Source organism: Aquila chrysaetos, chromosome 3, assembly GCF_900496995.4.
Source record: "Aquila chrysaetos chrysaetos chromosome 3, bAquChr1.4, whole genome shotgun sequence".
NCBI lineage: Eukaryota > Metazoa > Chordata > Aves > Accipitriformes > Accipitridae > Aquila > Aquila chrysaetos.
The window spans coordinates 42,063,234-42,090,979 of NC_044006.1; the positions used below are offsets into that span (position 1 = coordinate 42,063,234).

Below are 27,746 nucleotides of genomic sequence, written 5' to 3' on the forward strand. Positions count from 1 at the left end.
CCTAGCCGAGGCAGTAAAAAGATCCCTTCTGGAAGCAGCAGCAACAGCACAGAGGTGCCAGCCAGCAGAGGGCAATGGTACAGCACATAAGGTGCCAAGCCAATTCATCACAACACAACTCTATCTGAAAATTCCTTCCAACTGTTCCCTAGGGCTGAGAGAAAGCTGACACCTTTCTAAATAGCATCCAAGTTCAAACATTTAAATCATTACCTTACAACAGAGATGCTTCTTTTCCCTTTCCTGGACTAACAGCAGTGAAGTAAAATGCTCCACATGCTGTCGTTTTCTGCTGTCAGCACCCATTTAAGCTACAGATATCCACAAAATTGGAGAGTGAGGATGTGTTTTAAGAGAATCTACCTCTCTGGTTTGCCTTCTGAAGCACAGACAGTGGTTGTAAATATTTTTGATGCTGAAATACTGTACCTCGTTACCAGATTGGCCTCTTTGCCATTTTAAAATAAGAGTGATTTTAGAAACACACTACTCCATGGGACAGCACAGCTAAGCTAGAACTGCTCAGACCCAGGGAGCTGAACTACCATACCCTTTGTATGTCCATTAATATTATCACCTCTAGAAGCACAGTCACTCTATTTCACCACCCTTCTTTCCTGAAGTGCAGAAAAAAACCTCTGATCCTCTTCTGCTTTTCCTTCCCTGACACACATGCCTTCAACCAGTATTTATTGGGTATCCTTTTGGCCACAGATCCTATATAACTGTATACAGAACATTACTCCTACAGCAGTTAGCTCTCCCTGCCTTCAGCTGTTAAGCCTAATACACCTCAAGACCAATGATTTGTTGTCTGTTAGGGAGGCTTATAATTATAATACACTGACTGGAAAAACAGTGGGTCCAATATTCCTCTACCCACTCAGCACAAGGCTTAAAGCCTACTGAAATGATATGCTTTTTCCTTTGCTTATGCAGTTCTGATTCATGGAAACATTGACACTGAAAAATGATGAATGGTTTTTTCTCGCAGTGTTTTACCATGCCCTTACCCCGAGCAGGGGCTAAAGAGAGGCTGCAAATGCATACCCAATTCCTGCCCCAGCAGCTGTGAGCAGCCTGCTCTCACACTGGCAGTGCCAGGGTACTACGAGAATGGCAGAGAAAGCAGAAAATTACACCAACAGGGTCTCTGCTGCTGCAGAAGGTGAAGTGGTTACAGCAGCAGGGCTGAGGGATGCAGTACTGAAACTCATACAGTACTCCCTTGTAACATAGGTCAGATTCTAGCTAAGCCTGATGAATAATTTTACACAGATTGCAGCTGTACTGAAAACGGTCACAGCTGCTAGAGCTTGTTTATGTTAGTGGGACTGGTAAACAAAGTAATTGGCATTATAGGAAATATCTGCGTTAGGAGATCTCACTACAGATTTTTCCCAGGTTCCCAGGGGTTTAGCCGACAAAGACACTGATTTTCCATGAACATAAAGAGAGAGAGAAGTCTGTTTCTTTGTATGAGAATATCTATCTCATTCTTGAAAGATAGAAATAGACATCACGGTGAAAGATCTCCCAACCTCAGTACACAATTGCAAAGTGACATAAATCCAAAACTATTATTTATAACCAATGCAGTGAAACACAATGGAAAAGCCTTATAACCTATAGAGCTGAAGTCACATGTATGAAATATGACTGTGCAAATAAAAAATAAAACCAAATGTGTAACATGTACAGATGACCACACGGTGGCTCTCAAGTACCAGAGATGAGCTATTTTAAACCAGAACATTGATGACATCATAAAAATGCCAACATCCCTAGGATAGGCTGTACTTACTTTTCCAGGAATTCTTGCAGACCCTGCCGGCGATGGTCCACGTGATGAGGATTGTTCATATTGAAAAAGGGAGTTTTAGATGGCAGTTCAGGTAGCTGTCTTTATAAACAAGAAGCAAATACACAGTTAAAACCAAATCTGAAACAGCGCAGAAAAATGCAGTAAGCAAATGCCAACCCCGAGCATATGAAAATCATGGGTCACATTCCAGAAGCTCATGAAATCGAATTTGGGAACACAAGGTTGAGAAACTGGAGGGCTTCTCATGCACCTCAAAGGGAAAAAAAAATGAATGTGACTTTTCTGGTCCAGTCATAAAGCCTGCATGAATGTCTGGCTGGGTCTCTTATGGTCCTCACAGAACCCAAGCACATCCTAAAAGCGCAGAGAGGAGGTATGTACACCTACGCTAGATTGCTATTTCAGCTACCCATGCATAGCAAAAGGAAACGCAGATCAAATCTGTTACAAGTTAGAGGGGGCTTAACTTACCAAACCAAGGCTATCAGTACAAACCACATTCTTCTGCATTTAAAGCAGAGAAAACGCCTTATAGAGAATAAACTTGTGCTGGTAAGAAACACAGGACACTTTCCAGCTCTGATTTCTGTAATTCTCAGAATAAAGATGAAACAATCCTCCCCTTCCATGATTGACAGATTATTAAATAGCCATACATAAAGTTGCTCACATAAGCACTGCATTGCTCTGAAGTCTCTGCCGAAGCCAAACGAACTCTCGAAAGCGTCGTCTAACACAGGATGTTTTCCTTGTGAAGCACATACTGTTTGTCTGTTGGGAAATAAAAAACACTTTGCTTTGTAAATCAGCTTAAGCTAAAGTGCAGGCATGGTATTAAAAACACATCCGAGATGCTAATCCCTGAGACACCAATGGAAAGCTTGGCACTAATTCAGTTTAGGTTAAGGACTGTGCTTTATCTCAGACAGGACTGGTGACAGTTTCTCCTGCTTCTCAGGGAAATATTTTTCATCACTTTTTTTCTTTTTAAAAGCAAGAGATATGGATTACGGTACAACTTGCAGTAACAGGAAAAAAGATCTCAGAAAAAAGTTTCAGCAGACAATGCCAATCTTTGCAGGGGGGAAAAATCATGTTTAGCTATTCTAGTTATAATCCTGCAAACAGTTAGCTACATAGAGTTCTTCCAGTGTGCAATCCTACTTAAACCAAATCAAAAAAACCAATGTGACTGCTCTCCGCAAGTGGCAGCATTTGGAAATTTTCCCACAGAACACTATTAGCCCACCAGAAAAATGCCAATTCATCAGAAGAGAAACAATTCATGGAAATCAAATGCTTTTGCCAAATTCTCCTGTGGAGCATACATTTAGATGAAATCCTACCTACCAGACAGGACTCCATTATAAATCTGCCTGCAGTCGAACCCACCCTCAATTGCCTGCCAGGAGCCACAGCTCCTAGACAGCCACACGATGCAGATTGTGGAGGGCCCAAAGATGCCAGCTTTCTGGATTAGGTGAGTATCCAGGATACCTCACAGTTTAAGAAGCCAAATGCCCTAGGAGCTGGGCAGAAGGGGAACCCAGCTGGTCTAAGAGCCTGGCAGACCCAAGATTTTGAATCCATGGAGAAGCCTGGATGGTAGGACCAACCTAGAGACCTGGTCTCTGAAAGCCCTGGCATTGTGCTGGTAGGAAGCTGAGCTGATGCTTATCAGCTTCAGAGATGCCCAGTGCTGAATCATATAACACTGGGTCTAAATCACATCACCCCAATTTAGCAGCCACTGAGAAAGCCAGTAATATACTTCTATTCAGAAGCACCAACACCTCTGAAACAGTAATACAGCACCTGCCCTGCCAAATCTCCAGAATTTCTATTTACCAGAAGTAAAAAATATAGTTGCTGTGGAACCAGTACTTGAACCATATTGCAAATTGTGAAAGTTTCACAGCTCTGATCGCCACACAGGAGAGAAGTACTTGTCATGATGGACATTTAATAAGCCATCATTTGACTGCTTGCTCTCATTACACTGAATGCTTAACTGCCACACAGGAAGGAAATGCTTTTGGTCTTGTGCCAAGCATTAACCACGTAACTCGGGGCTCCCAAATTCCTCACCTAATACTTGACACACTTCACAAAAAAATTTTTCACTTTGCAATTAAAATCCCTCAATCTAGATTTGGGAAATTAGGATAACTCGTTCCATACGTCATCCACCAAAGAAGAATAATCAATAAAATAAGATTATGTATAGGACAGATTTAAGACACAAGAGAACCGTAATTCTAAGTGCACTCCCATTAACGTATAGTAGACTACAATCATAAACCCAAATGTAGTTGCTTGACACATCCAAGCACCACTGAACTAGCATAATATGAATGTCAAGGTACACTGAAAACAACCACACTGCAGCAACCAAATAATTTGGTAAAAAGAACAACTCAGGATAATTTGAAGTACAAATAACCAGATAATTACTTGAAAAGAAAGTTGTTTTTCCATGAATACCTGGACAGCAAACTTCTATAACGGTAAGACATCACTGACTATGACAATCTTCTAGTTGATAACCAAAGCTAAGAATAGTCTCTGTTGCAAGACATTGTGGAGTGCCCATGTGAACAGAATAGCAGGTTCACCTCCCAGCTGTCACAGACCTTCTGCACTACCTTTGGCCAACTTGCCTTACCTCTTCCACTGCATCTCAGCTGTTAAAAGGAGAATAATATCCTCCAGCCTCGCAGAAATGGTATAAAGAAATTCCATTAATACCCCAAAGAGAACCCTGGCTTGGACAGAAACAGCAATAAGAACGCAAAGATTCTGCACTGATATATTTTATACTTACGTGAATAAATATCTCATAGTCTATGTAAGAATGCCACGAGTCTTCTTTTTGTGTCCTGGGGTCTCGCACCAAGACAGTTACAAATTCCTGCAAGCGCATAATAAAAATCAAGCAATTAATTTCAGAAGACAAAGGGAGCCTGAAAGACTCTCTTGATTGCTCTGCTGTTCCACAAACTACTGTGCTCAGATTAAAAGCTGAACTGCTGTTTTATTGAATTTTGCAACCCTATAAAAGAGGAAGCAAAAAGCAATGAATCATCTGAGCTACACCACATGTCTGGGAAATTCCTTGCCAAACTGCTAGCTGAAAGGGAGTATTTCAGATTAAGTAATACTGTGAAAAGCCATACATGTTTTATGCATTGGAGATTTGGCTATCTCAGTAGCTACAAACTAAAAACCTAACATTCAAAGTCACACATGTAAGACAGAACTAGACTTTTCCCACCCTTGTCGTCAATATTCACAAAGAATACATTACAAACCTGTTCCATGTACCCAATACATACATATCGCATTTTATTTGCTCCTAAATTTCTTTTGTCATCGTACCTATATTTTTTTAAATCAAGTATTTATACCCACTGATTTCAGGGATCTGAGGTAAGTGCTCGGTACCTCCACAAGCAGCTAAAGAACTGCCTTTTTTCTACACCCCAAATGACTTGCTCCAGCCCAGTGGAAAAGGATGTACCACTATTAATTGCCCCAAACACAAATTCAACACAGGGAATTCAAGGTCTCAAGCCTAGCATCCCAGATACCATGTGGAAGGAGATGAATCATCCTCCTCTGCCATGCCGCATACGCTTCCTGATACGCCAGGAACTTAAGGCGCAGAGTACACCCAAGGATGGAGGACCTGGGGACTGCTGTATCCCATTCTGCCCATCCATCTGCCCAAGGAAGCAACACAGCCACACTGCAGAGCCTAATTCCCCATTTTGGGGGGACAATGAAATAGGGTATTTGTCATAGAAGTTGTCATATATAGTCTGTTTCCTTTTAATTCCTGCATTTATATAATAATTCAGAGGGATCCCGAAGGAGTGTGAGAGGCCTGTGGGCATTACTGTCATGTAACTGGGCATCACTAACAGGAGCTGGAAGAGGCTAAAGAATTACATGCTTCCAAGTATCCTTAGCTGATGACCATGTGAAAACTTATATCATGTTTAAACCAAAAAACCTGAAAAACGAAAAACGGGTAATCTGTATGTTCATACTGGGATGGAAAAGGTTTCTTTAGGATAGAAAGGTTGAAAATGTGCCTAACTACCTGTTATTTCCCAAAAAACGAATAGGCTGCCCTACTTCAGTTGCTTAAATAAGCTATTTACCCAAAGAGTTAAGCCAACCACTTAAACAATGACACAGCTAAAGAAAAACACATCATTTTAAGCTGTAGATATGGTGTGTCCCCCAAGAGGAAGGCACTGCACAAGATCTCCAGGTACAGGAATCAACTGTGGGAGGAATGACAGTGTCTCTGGTAAATAACATGCTTTTTTAGTACAACTTTGCATAAATCAAAAAATCTTGAGCTAGAAAGCTCTCAATATGTGTTTCTCCATGACCAAACCACAGATGTCAGAAAAGAAACATTTACTCTTCAGCCAAGTCTTCTCCCACCACCACACACACTTCAGCATGCCACCAGCAGCAACCTTCAACAGATTGACAGGAGAACAATGACATCCTTGAATGGAAAAGATATTTTTTTTTTCCTGAACAGTCATTGCACCCTGTACATGTCAGGGAGGCATTCATGGTCTGGAATAAATCATTTACCATGCTGATTTCCAGGCAGTACTGCTTCAGGGATGGGGAGCCCATGGCCTGATGGCTGGATACAGCCCACGGTTTTACCTCACTTAGCCCAGCTCCTAGTCACAGGGGTGTTTTCTGTATTATTGCTGGATACGCTTTTGGTGTGTGTCACGAGCACCTTGCCAAAGAAATCCCATTTGAAAAGCTCCGACCAGCTCTGCTGCTTCTTTCCTCACTGAAGAGTACCGGAGGCCCGATTCTCCTCTGCAGCTTTTTAACCCCCTGCCAAACCCCATGGCACAAGAGGAATAAATGAACAGAACTGTAATCACTTCTACCAGCTGAGGGTTATACCTTTACTTGTATAAAAATGCTGGGGCGGGGCATGAGGAAGTTATTCCCCTCCTGAGCAGATCCTGAGCAATGTGCTGAACAAAGGAGAGGAAACCATTTTTGGCTGAGTTTTTTCCAGCTGCCTCACTATCATATTTAGCATACATATACAGACACAGTATACTTTCAGACCCACTGTAACTTCTTTTCATATCCAGTCTTACGTTCTCCCAAGTTTTTGTCTTCCCCAGCCTCCTATTTCCCTGTGTCCCACTCTTCCCCAGAGCTGCAACCACTTCTCCTAAACATACTTTCTTTTCTTTCCTGAGCACTAAATGCATCAGTCCTGCAAGTGGAAGAAGAGGAATTACACCAGGAAGCTTCAGATGGGACACTGCTCTCCTCTTCCCTTCAACTGCTGCCCCCAGGAGTCACAACTGCAGGTAGCTTACTCATAACCTAACCTCGGTCCGCTTCCTCTCATCCACCGCCGTACTGGCTTCTCATTGCCCATACTTTTGTCCGGGTTCCCCAAATTACTCCATTTCCAAGTAACCTTCTGTAACCCTCTCCTTTGTACAGAATCAAAATAACTTTGAAGTAAAATGCTTCTTTCAACCTCTATTATACCAAAGCGTTATGATTAAAAGTTACTACTGGATATGCTGTGGGTTAGCTACAGGTTACCCTGCAAATGATTCCAGACCACGTGATTTACACAAAAAACTCTGTACACTTTTAATTTCCAATTAAATAGCCACTGAGTTTCAACAGTGAGAACTGAAACACCCTTCAGACTCTACCTATAGAGCAAAGGAGACCTGCTGTGCATGCTGTGGCAAGCAGGTGTCTAGGCAGTACATCACTGAGCCAAGAGTAAAAATGATCTGTGGTACAGTAGAGCACCTCACCAAACTGCAGCCCTCACACACAGTCAATGTCAGCTCCAATTTGAAACACCAGGATTTCAGCAGAAGACTGGATGTTTGGGTTTTTTTCCTTTATTTACCAAAGAACACTGATACCAAGTTCAGAATGAAGCAAGACAAACATTAAGCAACTAGAAAACAAAACCAAAAATGTACAGACTTTCTCAAGATCTATGGTTACTTCCCCTATAAACATCTTGAATCCAGGAAGTTTTAATCCCAATTCCCGTTACAGTTTCTGCTGCTCTGAAACAGTGGCATTGCACACATAGACTATCCCTCCTCTTTTGACCTTTAAGCCTTCTCCAGGATACAAGACCCCACTGGGACAAAAATACTGATTTAATCAAAGCAGCCCCAACTGCCCAGTATAGATGCAGATACACTGCCAGAAAAGGTGCTTATGCCTCCCCATCCCTATAAAAGTAGGCCTGTAAAGGCTAATATTGACATATAGGCTATGTTAGGGTCCAAGCAATGTTAGGTGGCAGAATATTCTTCTGGGAGATTGCTGTTGTATGCTCAGTCCACAAACAGTCACCGGATTACAGCAGTTTTGGATAATAATTGCCTTTCTGCTCCACATATACTCCTTTCCCTCCCTGTCTTGCTATAAAAATTAGGATACTCTCAATAGCCATGTTTATCTTCAAGTAATGCACTTTTCACCTAGGGGAGGTGAGGCTGACCTCTTCCTCCCACAGCCCACGTGAAGACTAACTTCATCTTTTGTCACAAGACTGCATTGCAGTCCAGCCATACGACATGCGAAGCAGAGCCTGAAGAAAGCCAAGGTTTCAGGGACTTTTTACTTTTGTCAGCTGCAATCCTTTTCAAGGTGTCTTCTTCCCCCGCCCAGTTCTGCTTGGTTTTTCCAGAATTGCAGATCTAGCCATTATGCCACATTATATATACTTTCCGTTTTTTTGGTTTGTTTGGTTTTGTTGTGTTGGTTTGGTTTTTAATTGAGGGGCACAATACACGCATGTCTATCACCCATTCAAGGACAATATGTGTCCTGTAATGCTTGAGTGCAACAATTCTCTCAAAACCAGAACTTAGTGCTGACAGTTCAAAGTGTCCAAGCTTGGTCGTGGAGGCCTATTGCACTGGGGACAATATAGACTCAACAGAAAGCTACTGGAAAAAGTGGCATCTCCATTTACTCTTTCTCCCTGGAAACTGCTAAATTCATAAGCAAAACATTTCCTATCCAAACTGCTAGTGCTATAGCTTTGATATGGATGCCAGCAGCCATGCTGGCCCAAACATCCTCATGAAGAACTTCAAATCTGCCCCCAAAGCAGTCATAACTAAACAAGCAGGAATCAGCAGAGCAGCTCCTCTGGCTGGATCTACCTTTTTAATTCCTGGCTAAAACAGCCAGTTTAGGCATGGCACCAGTGGCATTTTGTTACCCTGTCCTCAAGGCCTGGAACAGTCCAAGTAGTTAGGGTCACACAAATGACAAAATGGCCAAAATGACCCCTAAGCCTGGTTTATACCTACTCCCTCATGGTTACAGTCCTATGCAAAGAACACGAGTGCTGAGAGCAGAGGAGAAGGGCAGCACTGAGGTCATGTAGACACAAGAACTGAAAACTGAAATGTTCCCATTTGGGTTTGCCTCAAAAGGAAGAATAGAGCATAAAAGCAGCTGAAGCAAATACAAGAAGTCTTCCTTTTTTTTTTTTTTTCTTCCCCTCCCCCTTCCCCCCCACCTCCTTTCTCCTGTTGGAAATATTTCTGCACAATGTAATGGATTGCTCAGAGACATGGATAAGCAAGAAGCTCTACTATATAGAATTTGACCACAAAAACTGTGTTTATGAGAAGTCTAACATTTTCCTATTAGGAAAATAAGAAATCTGACATGGAAACATCTATTTTTAATATGGGGGAAAAAAAAATCTACCACAAGGATGAGGAATAAAAATAATCTCACATTGGATGATTATTTGCATTAATCATTCCAGCTGCATTTTAATTCAAATCTCTGTGCTCAGGACCATATCAGGTGATAACCTCATGCTCCATGGTGCCACTGTTACACATCTGATTAGTCAATAACCCCCAAAGAGTCATTTTCCACAAAGCTTCCAAGCATAATAGTTTCCCATCAGGTCGCCTATTAGTAAAACGATCAACCACAAAGGACATGGAGATTTTCACGCTGGGAGTGTTGGCATCTTCACTCCACGCATGCCAAGTAGTAAGGCTGATAAGAGACTAACAGCTGAACAAATTACTTTGTCTGAAACTTTTAAATGTTCATTGGGACTGAGCAAAAGTCAATGTGCAAGTGTGATTCTTGTGGTCCATGCATCTGGTAATCAGAGCTCAGACCCAGCTCCAACCATCACATCCTACAAAATACCTGAAGACTGATGGAGAGAAGACTGAAATCCAAGTCCTTCTCTCCTGTCTCAGTGTCTGAGCCCCTTATGCACAGAGTCACTTTACTTCCCTCTGATCCAATGAATGTTTGATTCTTCCATCAAGCTTTAAACAGAAGGAACTGGCATAGCATCACTCCACAATATTCTGTAGCTTGGCAATTAAAAGCATGAAGAATACAACCAACCTTTCCTGGTCTATGTGAACCTTAGTGAAATTCAATCCACAACCACCAAACTAGAATCTTTTTTTATTAACCCTTAGACATGACTTACTTGTTTTTCATGTTTTGGTGTCATCTTCACCAGTTTGTATTAAAATGAAAAACAACCTGAAAAAAACAAAACAGGTTGCCATTTAGTACATTTAATAGTTATTTGAAGTTCATTATCACTTTTGTTAGACATTAGCAGACAGTGGAAAGAGCCAGGCTCAGTGCCGTATCTACCAGGAAACATGTTTGCATTAAGTATATCTAAGAATTCATTCATTTAAAAAAAAAAAAACAAACCCAAACAAAAAAACAAAACAACAAACAACAAAACCATTTTAGAAGCACTGGGTTAGTTCCCTTCTGGGGATATTTGTCATACATGACAGTCCAGTGATGCCTGTCCATCCCTGGAATTCAGCACTTTTTGTCATTGCTCCCAGACCTGCCCAGGGGCTCATCCTTGCACCCACTACCCAACAGCTCCACGCAGCCAGTATCCCCAGTGCACAAACACAGCCGAGGCAGCGCTGCCCACACCTTGCTCCCAGGCACCCAAGCACAGGTCTGCGTGACTGCAGCTGAGGTCCAGAGATGCTAAAACATCTGAGTCAGCGGAATCAAAAGCCCCTCTCAACCGTTTCTCTGAAACAGAGATATGAGCGGAGATACAAACTGTTTGGATCCTGCAGGCTACCTAAAACTCAGGCTAAATTTCACACCATCTGTGGCTTTAAAACCTCCATGTAGGGAAGTGTATAATTAGACCAAATCAAAAATTCCCATCGTTAACTTACGTTTTAAATCTACTCTTTCACTGGAAATCCCAATAAATTTTTAACTACCTCTGCAGTCCCATAAACCAGCCAGTTTGCTCAAGACAGGTACCAACATGGGAAGAGCAGGGCAGCTTTATTCACTTGCTAGCTTACATACACACTGCCTGCCTAAAAACAACCTCCATGGGAAAAGGATTTGCCTTTCCCATTTACCTCTCCCACATGCCAGCCAGCCGCTGCCAGCTAACACCCGCACTGACCCCCACCTACAAAAACATCCCACTGCCTCCTCAGCTGGTAAAAGTCAGCCTCCTCTTTCCAAACCAAGAGGACCCGAGCAGGATCCCTCCTGCACCCCAGGAGTACAACTCCCTACACTGGTGCCACAGTCAGGATGGATGCCACTCGAGCGGGAGAAGCTAAGCAAAATCCTCCCGCGCATCCCTCTGGGCAGGTACCTTGCACTGAAAAAGGTTAATTTGCAGCTTGCTTTGGCAATCCCCAGCAGCTGTTGTCAGCTGGCTGCAAAATGTTCACATGCGACTAGGGAAGGCACATGGCTACGTTTCTGGAGGTGGTTTGCTAAGGTTTAGTGATACAGAGCTTGGAGCCACTCTTGTTATTATACAACTATGTATTCAGGTCAAACCCAGCTAAGGACTCCTGAACAGCCCACCCCTGCCCAATGCCTCTTACAAACACACCTAACTTTCAAATTACAACTCTAACTATTCTAATAAAACAGAGCACAAAGATAAGCACGCATATATTTCTTCAACCAGGAAATTATTTTGGAACAAACACATCTTTGTCAAATTTCTGTAAAATCAGTTATATCAAAATAGGATGCTCTGTCTCCAAATAGAAATTGTCCATACACGGGACTTCAGATATCCTGAACAGTGCCACCAGTACGGTTCCCGTCTCTATAAAGATAAGGCCACCATTTCACTTCTGCAGCTAGGATGGCGCTGATAAAAGCACAGAGGAATATTGAAAACACACTTCCCAAAACCTTTCTTTTTTTATTCAATGTGTTTATGCCTAACTTGCATATATGCTCTGGGCTGAAGGCGTAGAAGACCACTCGGACACTTCTTGCTGCACAAGCTCAGCAGCACCAAGCAGCTCTGCGAGGGGGGAGGGGGCAAGAATTTGGCTCATCAGGTGTAACTGCTGTTAATACAGAAGTATGTTAGAAGCTTTCCTTTTGGTGGAGATAAATGACTTTTACCTCTCAGGAGAGCACAAGCCACACCACAGAAAACACTCTGCAGGGCTCAGGCTGTTAGAAGGATTCTGTCTGTTATCTCTCGCCATTGGGTACAGTTGTAAACCTATATCGTTTTGGGGTTTTTTTCCCCCCTTTCTGCTCTGGTGGAATGTGTTGTGGTTTTTTTGTTTTGTTTTAAAATGTTAATTCAATATTTTTTTTTTTAGTTATATATCTTCTATCAGATTCTGCAGCCTCTCTCTCTCCTGTCTCTTAACTGATGTAAGTAAGAAATTATGCAAGCCCAAAATATCTCATTCCTGACACTATTAGTGAATGACAGGGCTGAAATAACACATTTCATTTTGTCATCTGTTTTCCTAACAACCGAGTTATGTGCTGGTGCAGGTTAGAAAGAACAGTCTAAACTCCAAACAGCCATTGCAATTTTAAATATTTAATGATGCAAATTAATATTTCAGCACCAAAACCCTTCCTAAAATATTTAAAATACATCCTTTTCTTCATCAAGTAATTAAAAAAAAAAAAAAAAGGGAAACAAGCCCACCAAAGCTACCTTTTCCACTGACTTCAAGTCCAAGATTGCCCCTGTCACTCTGCAGCCACTTGCAAACATACTGAATGCAGTACTCTGTCTGGTAGCAAGACATATTTGGGGACTTCTTTAACACATGCAGAAGCCAGTGAAGCAGACAGTTCAACTGTCTGCTTAAGAAGGTGTCTTTTTATCTGTAGAAAAACCCTACCCAAAATATCAGTGACAGAGAGAAGCCGCCTTCAGAAGACAAACAGAAGGTTGCTGGTCTTTTTACTCATAAAAAAAATTTCCACTGACAGAGAAATGCACCAGTGCTGGGAAAAAGAATCAACAAAGTCAGTTGTAGATCTGTACTTTTGATAAAATGCTTTCTGCTGTGACTGGGGGGAAAAAAAAAAAAAAAAAAAAACCAAAACAAAACAAAAACCAAACATTGCTTAGAGTAAGTTTTTGTTCTGCTTCTGATCTATTATCAGACTGAAGACTTTTTTATTATTATTACTTAGTTTCATATACTTAATATAATACCTGCTCCTTGCAGTACATATTTTTGACAGTTCTTAATTGCATAACCAATGAAACTGCCAGGGAACAGCTCCACAACTGCCAACAACAACAACCCAAAAGCAAAAAGATTACATAGGATGACTTGCCATGCCTCCCATAGCCTAACAAAAAAAACAAAAACCAAAAAAAAAACCAAAAAAAAACCCAAACAAACAAACAAAAAAATCGGCGGAGGGGGAACCAAACCCAAGTACTGCAGTGCTTTTCTTAGGGATAATAGATAAACTGCAGTGCTCTTCTCTTCTTGAGGATAATAGAGAAATACTATTAAATATTATATTTTATTTCATATTTTAGAGTTCATTTTATATTTTAAAAACTTAATTTAAAAAGATTAATTAATATTACTAGGGGAATACCCTTTTATCATGTAGGAACACCCTTTTTATCTTAAAGGAGGAAGTAACTTCTCCCCCACATTCCCAAACTGAAAGATGAAAACTCAAGCAGTACCACAGACAAAAACCATGACACTTGCTATAAGAGCACAAACAAATGCGAGCCCTCCCAGCTGCCTCACTAGTAGCTGTGTTTAGTTGCACTAAAGTTTTGTGATTTCACTCATTGCTGGGCAGTGGCCTATGCAATGCTCTTGTCTGCTCTGGGAGTGCTCATAGATTCCACGTGGCCAGTGTTTCCCCTCAAGCAACAAATGCTGATCTTTGGCTCAAGAATTATCCATCCACACACCTCTGGTTATTTCTAAGCATGTAACTAAATGACTACCTTCAAGCTTTAATGGGGAAGAGTGATTTATTTTCAGACCTCGGCGATGATTGAAAGTCCTATCCAGTCACAAGCAAAGTCCTCAGCTGCACTTTCAAGGTTGTTCCCATCATCAGTATCAAATGAAACTTTTTTTCAAGGCTTCAATGTGACCAAGAGAGAGATCACAATTAAACCTCTAAATACCTAAAAGATCTTTCCCATATTTTAGATTTTTCTTACCTTAACACTGACATAAAATGTTACAAGAATTTTAACCTACAGCCTGTAGAAAGTTCAGCTGCATCCGTACATGGAGTTCACTATGACACAACACACCTGTGTGCACCCAACCTCACTATGTACCTGAAATGGATCCATATGGATTTGTAAGGAAAATATACATGCTAGTGATAGGGCAGAGGGGAGCCATGCAGAGATATGAAGAATGGAGCTGTGCTAAAAGAAGATGCTAACTTTGGAGAGTTCAAAAAAGGCTATAATAAACTCAAATAATCCCATACTAAAACATAAGTAGTACTTAGATTCAGGATAGGATAATGCGAATTTATTTTGGGGAGTACAGATTGTATGTGCAGAAGCCTCAGGTCCTGGACTAATTCTGAAAGGTCAGTCACTGGCAGGGAGCATCACTGCTGGGGAAAGAGTGTCTGCTGCAACTCCTATGTGAAGGGGAGGACCTGAGAGATGTCTGTGCCAGTGCTGTTGCAGGAAGGTAGGAAATAAGGGAGCTAAAGCCCCATTTAGTAAATTCACTAAGTCAGAATTATAGATGAAATATTATTATAGGTTTCAAAAGAAAGGATAACAAGGAGCAGAAAGCAATGTTAACTTATTTATGAAACAAAACTCCCTAAAGTCATAAGAACAGCCATACTGTATATATCAACAGAAATGTCCATCTAGTTCAGCAGAGACTTGGATGGTGACTCATAGCAGAACCTCAGAGTATAAGAAACAGGCAAAGCTTTGAGAGCTTATTCCCAAGTTTTGAAGAAAATAATGTGAAAACTATATATAGGCAGCATACATTTATACACATTAAATGTACCATTCTGTGATGCCAAATTGACCACAGCATAACACAGTCCGGCATTTACAGGAATTGGGTACGTGGCCATCACAGAACCACTGTGCTTGTTGATGGAAAGAATCTTATTCAGATGCTGTTCCCCAAGCAGGGACTTCCACTCAATCCAGAGTAACTCAGCCTCAGCATAAGCAGATGCCTTCTACTCCACCTGGTCCAGTTTAATACTGGGGTCAACCCAACCGCGGTCATCAGAGGAGTCATGAGTTCCCTTGTGTCCCTCACTGTCCATGAAAAGGACAGTGAGGACTGAAACTAGACTGTGCAGGTCACAGAATATCTTTCCTTCTTTCATCAACCCTGCTGGTTACCCACCTCGCCTTCCCTCAGCAAATCACCGTAAGGGTCGGCTTGTTAGAAGTGAGAAAAGTATGAAATACATAAGCATTCTCATCTTAACTCTGCACAACACACAGATGTCTGCAGACCGCTTAGTGACATCAATAAAATAAAGTACCCCTTCAGCAAATCCATCTCACTTTCCAGACTCAAGGTACCTGCTTCATCAGTGTTATATTACAGTAGCAGCAGAATCACTTTGCTGCTGAGCAGGAAACGAGGACACCACCTAAGTTGCTTTTAAAAGAACAAGACCTTTCCAAATCACCGTCAGGATTCATGGACCTTCCCTCCAACGACAATGCTACGTAGAAACGCACTGCCAAAGATCATGCCTTTCCAGCTGCACTTGAAATTCCAATTTCCAGCCACTGCTGGCAAGATACTTAGTTAATTACTCTTTTCCTACAGGATTTCACTCCATTTGGTTGCTAAATGTTTGTTTATAGCCACCAGAATTAAGACAGCTCCTCTTTAAACACTATGTTATTGTTTTTCCCCAACCAGACATTCCCTTTTGCTGCAATCTTCCTAGCTATTGAGACCTGTATTATCAAGACAATGAATTCAATCCATTTAAAAAAATTTAAGAAATTGTCATTCATTTCAGAGGAACGTGAAAATCAAAGCATTAATCAAACATACGAATTTCCCTCTCCCCTCCAGAATATATACATGACATGGATCGCGGTGTCAGGTGCAGGTCACAGATTTCCAATTACAGTGGTAATACACCACACTTCAAATTGCATCAACTTAATACCATTTTGCTGGACAGCAGCACGACTCACATGCCAAGCCCCTCTGAAACCTCTAAAAGCCTAAAGATAAACAAGGAAGAAGCACTAAGAAATCTATTCACAGTATGAGAGCATTGGATGTTTCTTCACTCTCCTCTTTTTTTTTTTTTTTTTTTTGCAGTCTCAAAGTGCAGATGTATGCTCAACCAAAGGACTTCATGTATATTCTGCAGTTTCAGTGGGTTGCTGATCTCAGAGCAACTATTACTTTGGTTTTTTCCCATTAGAAAATACCGGTAAGGCTAATGCTGGCAGATCGGGCTCTTAGGCAACAGCTAGAGAACGGTAATTCTGGGTCAAGACACTGAAAGAACAGTACATGTCAGCCCTCATCATGGTAATTAGTTATTACTCAGAACTCATGCTTGCCACAGCTTCTGCAGACAACCTGGGGACCACTCAAAATTCCCCTGCAGCTCTGGCTCCTGTGCTCTCCAGGCAGCCTGTCAAGCTGGTCTGCCACATGAGCCTGCCTTTGCTAACTCTTTGCAAATATTACAGTGCATAGTAAGTAGCTTAAACTACACTAAATGATTTTGTAGCGTAAATAATTGTGGTTTTGTTGCTAGGACATTTTCAGAAGGCCAACAAAGGGATGAGGCAGTGTTTGAAAGGAAGCACTGGTGACCTCCAAAATTAAGTCTCAGTAAGCGTGCTTGCTCCAGAGAACTTTTGAGATCCCTTGAGCTAAGAGAAATCCATTTCAGAATCAGCAACAACCTTGGCAATCTGGCAAGTTCAATCATTTCTCAACTATAGCCATACTCGACATGGAAAATACTGGATAAGCACTAGACTTCTTACCAATACTTATATAAATAGGGCATACCACTGGCAGTAAAACTACCTTTGAAAACAAAGGGAAAGAAGCAAGTAATTTCCAGGCTAAAACCACTTGCTCACATAGTACCTGAGTATTTTCCAGGTCAAAGTTCTGTACAGTTACAAAAATGACGACTGAATATGTATGTGTTGTGCACATACAAACCATACACACATCTTACTAGACACACCAATGAGAACCAGCCATATAAAAATCACCCACAGAGAGATAAGCCACCCCTAGATATTTTTATATGACAGTTAAAAACATCACATTAGCTAGCTATTGCTTTTACAAGCTGGCTTACAAACCAAAAAGAAGGGATTTGTAAATAAAGACTAAAGTAATTTCCGAACACTGATTAAAATCCTAAGAAAAATCTTAAATGTTGCTTCTGAAGGAGGGTTTATGTTCAGAGAACGTATGTTCTTCTTTCTTCCAAAACTTCATGTTTCTTACAGGAATTAAATATTTCATTGCATTAAATTGAATTAAGCTGCCCTAAAAATATTATCTTCCCTAAGGTATCTCTCTGTAATAACTAACTTTTACTTAGCATGGGGAAAGAAGGGCCGATGGCTGCTCTATCTTTCCTGCAGAGTAAGCAAAGCAAAAGTCAGCAAATGCCATGCAGGCTTATTGCAACATTTCTTTCTCTGTCTCTCAAAAGCAGAGGCTGGCATCACCTGACCCTTTCCTTTCTGACTCACCCCCTGGAATATTTTTAGTCTCATGTGCCAGAAATTTCTCATTTTTTGCTCATTTCAAACGCTTTTAATTTATGTTAAGCTTTTTCTCTCCTGCTTGAATTGTTGTTACATAGCACTACATGTTTTAGCTTGGCGTTCTTCCTGCTGCGAATTTCCTTATTCTACCAAAACAGCTATTTTTGTGATGCCCCACCTGGTCCCATCTAGGAATTGCTAGTGCTTGGTCTTGTCCCCAGAGAGGAAAGTGAAGCAAAAGCAATAGTCTCAGCCACAACCACAGAATTAGAAGTCCCAGTCTCGTGATATGTGTCTGGGGAGATGGCTCGGAAAGACCGAGCACAGATACCATCAAAAATAAAATGAATAGTTAAGTAATAACGTCCTGAGACAGATCGATACTAAGCAGCCTCTGTAACTGCAGCTCAAAAACAGTGGGGAAGATAGGAAATATTGCAGTCAATACAGCACGCTCACCAAGCATTTTGATCAACTGCGTTCAAACTGCTGTGTTTCTTGGGCCTTTTAAGTTGACCAAGCCCATGAGGGATCATTACAATGGTCCAGCTGGATCAACCACCCAGTCTCTCACACAGTGGCACTTCACTCTTCTGGGCTCTCCTCCCCTGAAGAACGCATCAGATGGCCCGTCATTATGGCAGAAACCTACTGGTGCTGCATCTGTGTAACTGCACCTGTATATTGCAGTAGTTTACAAGCTGGATCTATCAACAGTTAAATTAACCATTTAAGAATGCATTAACGGTGATTTCAATGGGGGCAGCTTGCTTGTTCAACAGGCTTTGTTCTCCTTCTAAGCTAGCCTGTGGCAGTGGCATGAAAACAATATTCTGGAAGTAAGTAGCTTCTAAATAGTGTTATTCATTACTAAAGCAGACAATTCTGAGGAGCAAACAGCTTTTGGCAGGAGAAACTTTTCATGAGACTGACCAATAAGAAAGTCAGGCTGAAAATCAGTGATTTATCCATATCCCTGGATTTTCTGCTTCTCATTTCTTTTGTGCCCACTAAATGTTAAGATGTGATTTTGGTTCCTTTCACCCCAGTTACAGACCCCACTGTTGCACCATGACTTTGTAAGACTAGCATCAGCCCTTGGCCAACTCTCAGCACAGGAGGCAGATTTCCAGTATGGAAAACTCTTTTCAGAAGTTGTGAGAGAACAGCAGGAGACATGACAAACACATAAAAATGGGAGGATGAGAAGAAAAGCAGCACTTGGGTTTGACTGCTCTGCCATCACAGCCGAGTCAAAGGAGTCACCAGCCAGCCTGGAACAAATGCTGGCTCATGGTCAAGCAGCAAGAGGAGCAAAGGTAGAAAACTTCATGCCTGCAGGACAAATGTGGCCCACACCTTGCTTTCATGGTGCCCAAACCCACATGATATTTTTCCAACAATGAATTCAAGCAGACCACTAAGTAATCTGAAGGACTTTTTCTGCCTTTAGCAGGAGAGAGACTTCCGACTGGAGCAGGTGCTGCCTAACTGAGCAGAATGCACAGATTTAAATTCATTTTCAATCTGGTCAGTTCAGACTGTATTACAAGCCTATGGAAACAACGGACCAAGATGAAACTGGTTTAAGTTACTGTTGTTCACTTAAGTATATGTGCTTCAGGCCAAAAAAAAGCACAATCCAGTCTTAGAACAAGTGTCAATTTATATAATCACACTTTTAGCTAAACCAGTTGAAACCTACACATTATGTATGGATGTATTTGAAATCCTACTTTGTGGTCCTACAGGCAAATCCGTAATAAACATCCATCAGGCGGCTGATGAGACCTGACAACCACCAAAAGATCCTCTCCAGCCCCACCGTTTTGCAGAAACACAACAATGCTGCGCAGATGATAGCTTTTCAGTCCAGGGCTACGCATGCGTCTCAGAACACAACTGCGATCAAGGCAACTCGGCAAAACGAACGGCCCAGATGAGGTGGGAGCAGAAGGTACCAGTTACCGCACCACACATCCTCTGCAGCTGGAAGCCTCTAGAGGAAAGCCCCACTGCAGGTATCCAGCCTACTCAGACATTGGCAGTAACTTTTCTGCAGAACTGATGCAGTTGGGTCACTATGGCCAACAGAGATGGAAATAACCATTACTGATGATGCATTCTGCTTTATAGGTGAGTTTCAAATCCTGCAGCACTTTATATATAGGCAAGTGTTTTACATACTTGGAAAGCACTCTATAAGGATAGTGCTGTCCTTGACAGGGTCTGTCTTATTGATCTAGCAGGAGAACAGGAAGGAGAATGGTTGCCATCTAGCCTAAAAACAATGCAACCTTTGCAACTGGAAGAGCTAGCTATTAACTGACTGCTGAAGACCAGAATTTCATGTGCATTAAAGAGAGAATAAGGCTATTCAAGGTTTGAAAGTTACCTAGTTTAGCTAAGCTTATGGGGAAAAGACAGCGTCCTTAGAATTAAGCTTTGCTAGAAGTCCAGTGAAGGGGTAGTCATATGCACTGAACCCAATTATCACTTTCCACACTGCCAACAGACTTACATTCAGATGTCTAGGACAAGTCAATTACCACCCAAAGTTAGAATGATAGAAGCTCTAGTGATCCTCAGGTGGTCAAAATAATTCTGCAGTGTTCAGAAACATGCTAGTGCTTGTTACTGTCATGGTCTAAGAGCTGATATCAGCAAGACAGTGCTGTAGGCAGAGATGGTGCCTTGTACGAGAGATGAGAAGTATATTTGACAATATTTCAGAGGCCGTATATCCCAAAGCCGTATTTTTTCAAGCAGACATGTTACTCTAATAAAAGATATTTAATGTGCAAAACTTGCCTTGGACAAACTGATCTGTGGCTCTGGAGAGCCTGGAGAATATGGAAGAATCATTTTTGAAAGAGAATCATTGCTTATGCACATATGCTATAGTACAGCATATTAATATTATTTTTCAAATCTTGTATTTAAATTCAAATATGTAATGGCAAAAAGGAAGGCAAAATTTGTCTGTGGACTGAAGCCTGAAGACTGCCTTTGTGTTTTCTTAAAAGTAGTCTACCGTACTCCAAATACTGTTTACAGTTACCTTGCATTAGTTACAAGGTTTGGTGCATGTATTGAAGGGTAGTTTTCCTGAGAAGGTCAAGATGCTTTCTTTGCAAGCTGACCTGAACTATTAACACCTACATACCAGGGTTCGCATTAAACCCCTGTGATACAGCTGTGAAAAGCTCAGCAAAAAGACCTCAGCTGGGAGAAGATCTTGCACCCCTACCCTAAGATTTAGCCTTGCACTACACACCCAGTGTAGACATCCTTTTCCTGGCTAGCAGGTCAAACAGATCTTCCTTCCAAATCTACCTGTGGAGATGAGCGAAATAGCAGTCGATTAGGAAGGCTTCATTTCTGCAGAAGTATTTACATGTGTCAAACAGTTCTTCACAAAATCCCCAATGGGATATTTTGGTTATAAATCCTCTCTGATTCTTGGATCTTACTGTCCAAACCTAATTTCATGGTCTGGGAGGTGGAAGGACTGTTTGGGCCAGCCACCTGGCTGCCTTCCCCACCATCTTCACAGCAACCCCCACCTTCATCCACCCACAGAGGGGGAGACAAGGGGCTTTATCACATCTGGAATGAGTGATTTGCCTTCCTGTCTCCCCAAGAGCCCTGTTGATTCAACTCCAAATAGTCATACCGCAACCAATTTTCACCTTGACCAGACAGACATAACAAATGCAATGTATTCATAAATTCTTGGGGAGCAGACCAACTGGTGTCACAGCCATTAAACACCAGTCTCATCACTTCACATGTCTGGAGACATGTGAGGGTATCTTCAGACTGTGCTGCTCCATGCCATGAGAGCCAAGGCTATTACATTTAGCTGTCCTCAAAGCAAGCATGATCACAACGACACTACGCGCCGATGAGACTATTTATACATGCGAATGCCCGGCACATCATAGGCTCTGGCATTATCAAAATGCCCTCCAGCACCCGAGACTCACAACTATTTCCCTTCTCCATGTAACCGCTCCCCAACACACCCCTTACTACCTCACCTTTTCATGCCTCAATAGTAGAAATTCATTTCTTCTGGGAAGAGGCACGCCACTCTTGCGAAAACAAAGCCTTCCCCTCTGGGAAGACAGCTGAAAATCTCATTAAAACCAAAGTTATGACTAATTTAAAACCACACATCACCATTACGCAATTAAAACAACGAGACTATTAGAAGGCACAAAGTTATAACCCGGTGACTGTTGTTGTACACGTGGAACAAGGTAGGCGAGCAGTTAGGGCTTCCCTGAGGGAAAGGAGGGGCAGGAACTTGAACTTGAAGGATGTGTTGGCAGCACACACACAGAGGTCAGGGTATATTACTCATTGTCAAGTCCATAGTAAAACAGATGCTTTGCTACAGGAGTAAAACATCCGTTTTGCTTTGAAGAGTAGTTTACCTATGAGTGAGTGTATCCTCCTAGGCAACTCTGGCAGAGAAGAATGGGAAGGAGTAATTTTCTTAAGCCACAAAACCTTTAAATACCAAGAAAAAGGAATTCCTTCTTACCACAAAACCAGGCACGGAAAGTAAATTGCATTCTCGTTCTCTTTTTACTTACCCATAACAAAATCATTGTTGGTTTCTTTGTTCTTAAACAAATGAAACTCATCAGTATGCAGCCTGCCAAACGACTCTGTGGCAATCTGTAACACCAGTCACCGAAGATGCTGGAGCAAAGAGAAACTCCTTTCAAACCAATCAAGTCCTTCCTTTTGGGCTGGGCCCACAGGGCGATGCAGAGTTGTAAAGGTTTTTGCAAGGTTCATGTCTATTGATGAATTTGTCTGCCATACTGGTAGACATTTTGAAATAACCTGTGCTGAGGTGCCAGTGAGACAATGTGCAGTGCTGGTGTACGGACATCCTGAGCAACACCTGCACAGCACCCATCCCAAGACATACCCTCTTAAACTGCAGGCTTTCACCAAAACAGAAGAAAACAAGCAAGAATGTAGGATGTATGTTATTTACGCAACTGTCCCCTAAATACTGAAGGAGTGAGTGTAGTAGGGGAGCGAGTATAGGGCCAGCAGAGAGACTGGCAGACAGCGTGGGCTACTGACTCCTTTAGCACACACTCTGTGGAGAATGTGCCCAGCAAAGTCTGAAAGGAAACTGGTTTCCGAGACCAGAAGCCCTGAGGACATTTAAGGATTCTGTGAAGGCATATCACTAATTAGACCTGAAGAAGAGAAATACTATTTTGAAGTTCTCCAAGTTGAAAGAGGATCACTGGAGGAACATGGTGGGAAATGCAGGAACATTTGTGATTACATTATTGGATTATGTTCCGTTAAATCTCCCACTGCCCCCCCTGCTCTGCAGAAATCTGGACAAGTAGGATTCAGATAGCGGAACATAAATGTTCAGCGTCTTTGCGGATGCTCACAAGGTGTCTTTCTTACCTTCAGCTGCTGCCCAAGGCGGCGGCGGTCATGTGTCATGATGCCAGCCTCACACAGATGTCCTGGATCCCCTTGGACAGCCCCCTTGAAAGGCACAGGTCACCCACATCCAGGCAACCAACCCACACTCAAGCTGTACTGTGTAGAGATTTAGCAAGGAATGCTACAAATAAACAGATCCAGAGCCAAAATACTATACACCAGACTTGTGCATGTAGTTCCCTGTAGTCAATGAGCAACTATAGCATGATTTGCTTCTCTATCCCAAGAGTTACCCTGACAAGAAGTCAGGAAATTCCTGTAGGACACATAGCTGTTTTTTCCTCTTAGTATTTTTAGTATCAGAAGAACAAAAAAGTTGCTGAGTTATTTTTGCATCTTTTTATTATCTCAAAAATGTTTAACAAGAAAGAAAGAAAAATCACAATATCCTAAATTAACCACATCTCTTTTACTTCTCTGCTTACAAAAGCCAAAAGCTTAGGCATACTACATACCACATGCATGGAAGTTAGATCCATGTGATACATTACAGAGATATGATACACTGAATTTGTAACCTGTCCTATCCTACCTACCTACTCCCAGGAAACAAGGAACACCTCCAGCAGTCCATGCCGTGGAGCAAATGTTCACAACCTTTTTTGCTTTGGGATTTATTATAGCATGTTGTTTGTTTTGTTTGGGTTTTTTTTAAATCACCCTGCCAGAGAAGTGTTTCCTTCTTTCATATGGAGAAATTACAAAATTGTATGATAAAAGCAGAGAAGGTTGCAGTTGCCTGAAATTATAGTTATTAGGAAAAGTACCGAGCAAAAATTGACTAAAATAGGGCTGCAAGATTGATTCAGCCCATTCCAGTCAGAAGGGCCCAACTTCTGTATCAATATTCCTGGCAGCATCTTTCACCCCACAGGATCAGAGCACCAGCAGAAGGGCCAGCAGAGGGAAACACCACACTGCAGCAAGCACATTTGGTACCAGCCGGTGCAGCCCCTCAGGCCAAAGGCAACGCTGCTCTACGGCGGAGGCAATAAGCATCAAGGGGATGGAGGGAAGCACCAAGGAGAGGTGCTCTAGGGTTGCTTAACTAGGAACAGGAAGCAGGAAGCTTCAAAATTATGACCGCCACAACCTTCTCTGGGCGGGAGAAGCTATTTTGTAAGAGATTCATGTGCAGCAGTAGCGTGAGCTCTGTAAAAATTTCTAGGAACGTAGCCTTCACCCTTACTATGTTCTAGTCCTCATCTGTCCAGCGCTACTACCTCACATCAGCCACACCACCAGTCCTGGCTAGATGGTGACAGTTCACCCAGAGAAGCCACATCACAACACGTTTACCAACTGCTGGCTTGATTTAATGCTCCACCTCCTCTTATGCCTGAGAATTACTCAGTTTGACCCAAATCCCCAGTGGTTTTCGCTCTGTACGGCACCGTGCTTGGGAAGGGAAATCCCAGGAGGCTCGGAGTCTGCAGCACAGCAGGGCACCGCTGATGTCCGACCCGTACACTGAAAGCATCACAGCACCGTGGGCATGCAGCGACCGCAGAGGTAGGTAGCTTAAGCAGGTACACCGGGGCTGGTAAAAGGTGCTGCCTTCAGAACAGCTGTTCTTCAGGAGTCAGTGTGGAAAAGCATAGCTGAAAACAACTCCTAAGTGTATTAAAAGATGAAAGGGAGAGGCTTTGAAGAGTAAAGGCGATGTTTACCCAGCTCTGCCTGCAAGGCAGGCAACAAGGGAAAACCAGAAAACTGAAGGTCTGTTGAAGTAGGATCTAGGCACTATTTCATGGAACACAAAAAAACCCAAACAAACAAAAAACCCACCAAACCTGCACCATTCAAATAAATCACTGTCTTATTCAAACGTAAAAACTATTGCAGCAGATTCTATCACAAACCAGCTAATTTTAGGAAAGAGCATCTGCAAGCTGGCAACTGCTGTTTTGCAATGGTATAGAAGCACCAATCTTTAATTCCAGTAGCTCCGCTGATAACAGTTAACTGCAGTTAAACTATAGAGACATAAACAAAAGAGGAACCATGATACCAATATAATTTATAATGGTTTTGCCACTTGTATGAACATTTGGAGGTACTCAGTTAAACACCTATTTTGCTCTACATTCACAAATAGTGTCCTGTTTTCTATTCCATAAGCCCTCTGGGACCAGGGACTGCCTTTTTGCCTATATTTGCACAGCTCCTACCATGGGGCACAAGTAACTGGATGAGGCTTCTAGGTGCTACTGTCTTCTAACTACACTATAGCATTGGAGAGATCATGTTGTTAGTACCTTAGTAGTAATATTTTCAGAACGTTTTTCTTCTTTAAAAAAAAAAACACTTAAATAATTATTTTGCAAATAAGATCTAAAATCATAATAACCTATAATAAAGCTCACATGTATTATAAGCCCTTAAAAGTATATGAATGCAGGCATGCTGCACCAATGTAAGTTCTTTAAATTGAAATTCATTAAAAGGTAAATACTTCTTAGATTCAATACAAAACATACATGACAAACAAGAGACTTCTGGATTTCAAGTCAAGCATTATAAACATAGCGTTACACCCTAGACTGAAGTATACATAAATATTATTTTCTTCCTCTACACAAAGAAAACATTGGTATTTCCATTTTTCTAAAGGAAGTCCTGTTTGTGCCATTCAGGAAAGCTCTGCCTCACATTACTTTTAGTTTCAGTTTTCCCCATCCTCTTCACTTGAGCTATTTCCTGTCAGTGTGAGAAGCAGAGTGGGAAACAAAAACTCAAGCTGCAGTTTTCCTTGGGCAACGGGTGACGTGGGCACGTGCCAGGTGGGAGCTTCCAACGCACCCGAGTGGGGCCAGACCCTGATCCTCAGTGGCCTGGCTCCACACCTCTGTCTGCCTTTACCTTTTCACCGCTGCTAGCGGAAATTAGGCAATATTTACCTAAAATTGCCACATCCTCGAAGGGGCTGCGAGAACACCCGGCCTGTCGCGCCCATCCGATGGCGACTGCATGTCTCTATAGGGCGATCCCAGCGAGTGGGTGCGAGACAACGAGCAAACACGGGTGTTCCACGGAAAAGCGCAGGCAGCTGCCCACGTGCAGCTCTGTGCTTAATTCCAGTCCGTGGCCCAAGGCAAACCCGGCAACTCAATCACTGGAACCTCCTCTGGTTTATAAATCGGTCAGTTTTAATTGCATACTGTGTTTTCTTCATATGTACCTGAAAACGCTCAGGCCGCTTAACTTCAATAACACACAGAATTTAAAAATAAGGCGGCAGCAGTCTCCTGACTAACAAAGAGGGACAACAAATACCATGTATTAAGTACAAAATTACATCATGATATACGTTATATGGTACACGTTATATATTTATGTATTATTATACACAATAACATGCATGATTATATAATGTATATACATAATAATAATATAGCATGCATACGTGCAGATCTTTTGCACATCCACATAAAGATCATAGCCGCCAAAGGTGACGGGCTCGCTTCAGCAAAACAAAAAGCCGCCGTTCAAAACAAGATTAATCATTATTTAAACCAAATTTTCTGACTGCCTGGTGTTAATCGTTACCAGGAGTAGTCACTTACACAGCTGTAAATCACAGACGGGCGCCTACAGCAAAGACCAGGGGAACAAACGCGCTTTAAAAGGCGGGGAGGAGCCAAGCCCCCCCGCCCGCCGCCGGGCTCCCCGTTCCTACCTGGGCTTTCCAAGCCGCTGCCTAAACCCCGGGGTGTTTTAACGCGCTCAGGCGGCGCCTCACAGTCACCCGGAGACCGGGGCAGGACGGCTCTACTCCCGCCCAGCCGCCCCGCCGTTCGCGGCTGCAGACGCACGCACACAGCCCGAGCGAGCCCTCCCCGGGCGCCCGGCGGGCTCCTCCGCCGCTGCACCGACGACCGCTCCGGTGCCGCGGCCGGGACGGCGCTCCCCCGAGCCCCTCGGGAGGCCGGAGGGGCTGACACCCGCCCGCCGCCGCCGCCGCCCCGCTCACCGCTCGCCGCCGACCGCGCAGAGCCCCAGCGCCGCCGCTCCCGCCGCCGCCCGTAGGCCGGGAGGAGGCGGCGCGTCACCAGCAGTGGGCGGGGCCGCGCTGCCCCGCCCCGCCCACCGCCACCCCCCGGCGCCGGCGGAGGCGGGCGGGGGGGGGGGGGACGGGCAGTGGGTGGGCGGTGGGGAGGCGGGGGCAGAGCCTCGGCCCGGGCCGGACCTTTCCGCCGGGTGCCGAGGGGGTTACTTAATTTTTAAGCCCTGTGTTCTCCGCCTGTGCTCTGGAAACCCGGGGGTGGAAAGAATGGCTTTGCTCCAAAAAAGGTGGGGCTAGGAGCCTTTTAGTTAAGTGGGGGGGGGGGGGGGGAATAT

General features: G+C 42.8%; 1 protein-coding gene across 1 annotated transcript in view; it reads right to left on the reverse strand.

The window, feature by feature from the left end:
* Positions 1-27,276, reverse strand: part of SNX10 (sorting nexin 10) — a 37,383-nt gene extending 10,107 nt beyond the window's left edge. The window contains exons 1-5 of the mRNA XM_030009860.2: positions 27,085-27,276; positions 10,356-10,411; positions 4,650-4,736; positions 2,496-2,596; positions 1,805-1,903 (exon numbers count right to left, since the gene is read on the reverse strand). Coding sequence (XP_029865720.1) covers positions 1,805-1,903; positions 2,496-2,596; positions 4,650-4,736; positions 10,356-10,379 — 311 coding nt within the window. The 5' untranslated portion in view covers positions 10,380-10,411; positions 27,085-27,276. The remainder of the gene's footprint in view (positions 1-1,804; positions 1,904-2,495; positions 2,597-4,649; positions 4,737-10,355; positions 10,412-27,084) is intronic.
* Between the last annotated feature and the right edge of the window lie 470 nt (positions 27,277-27,746).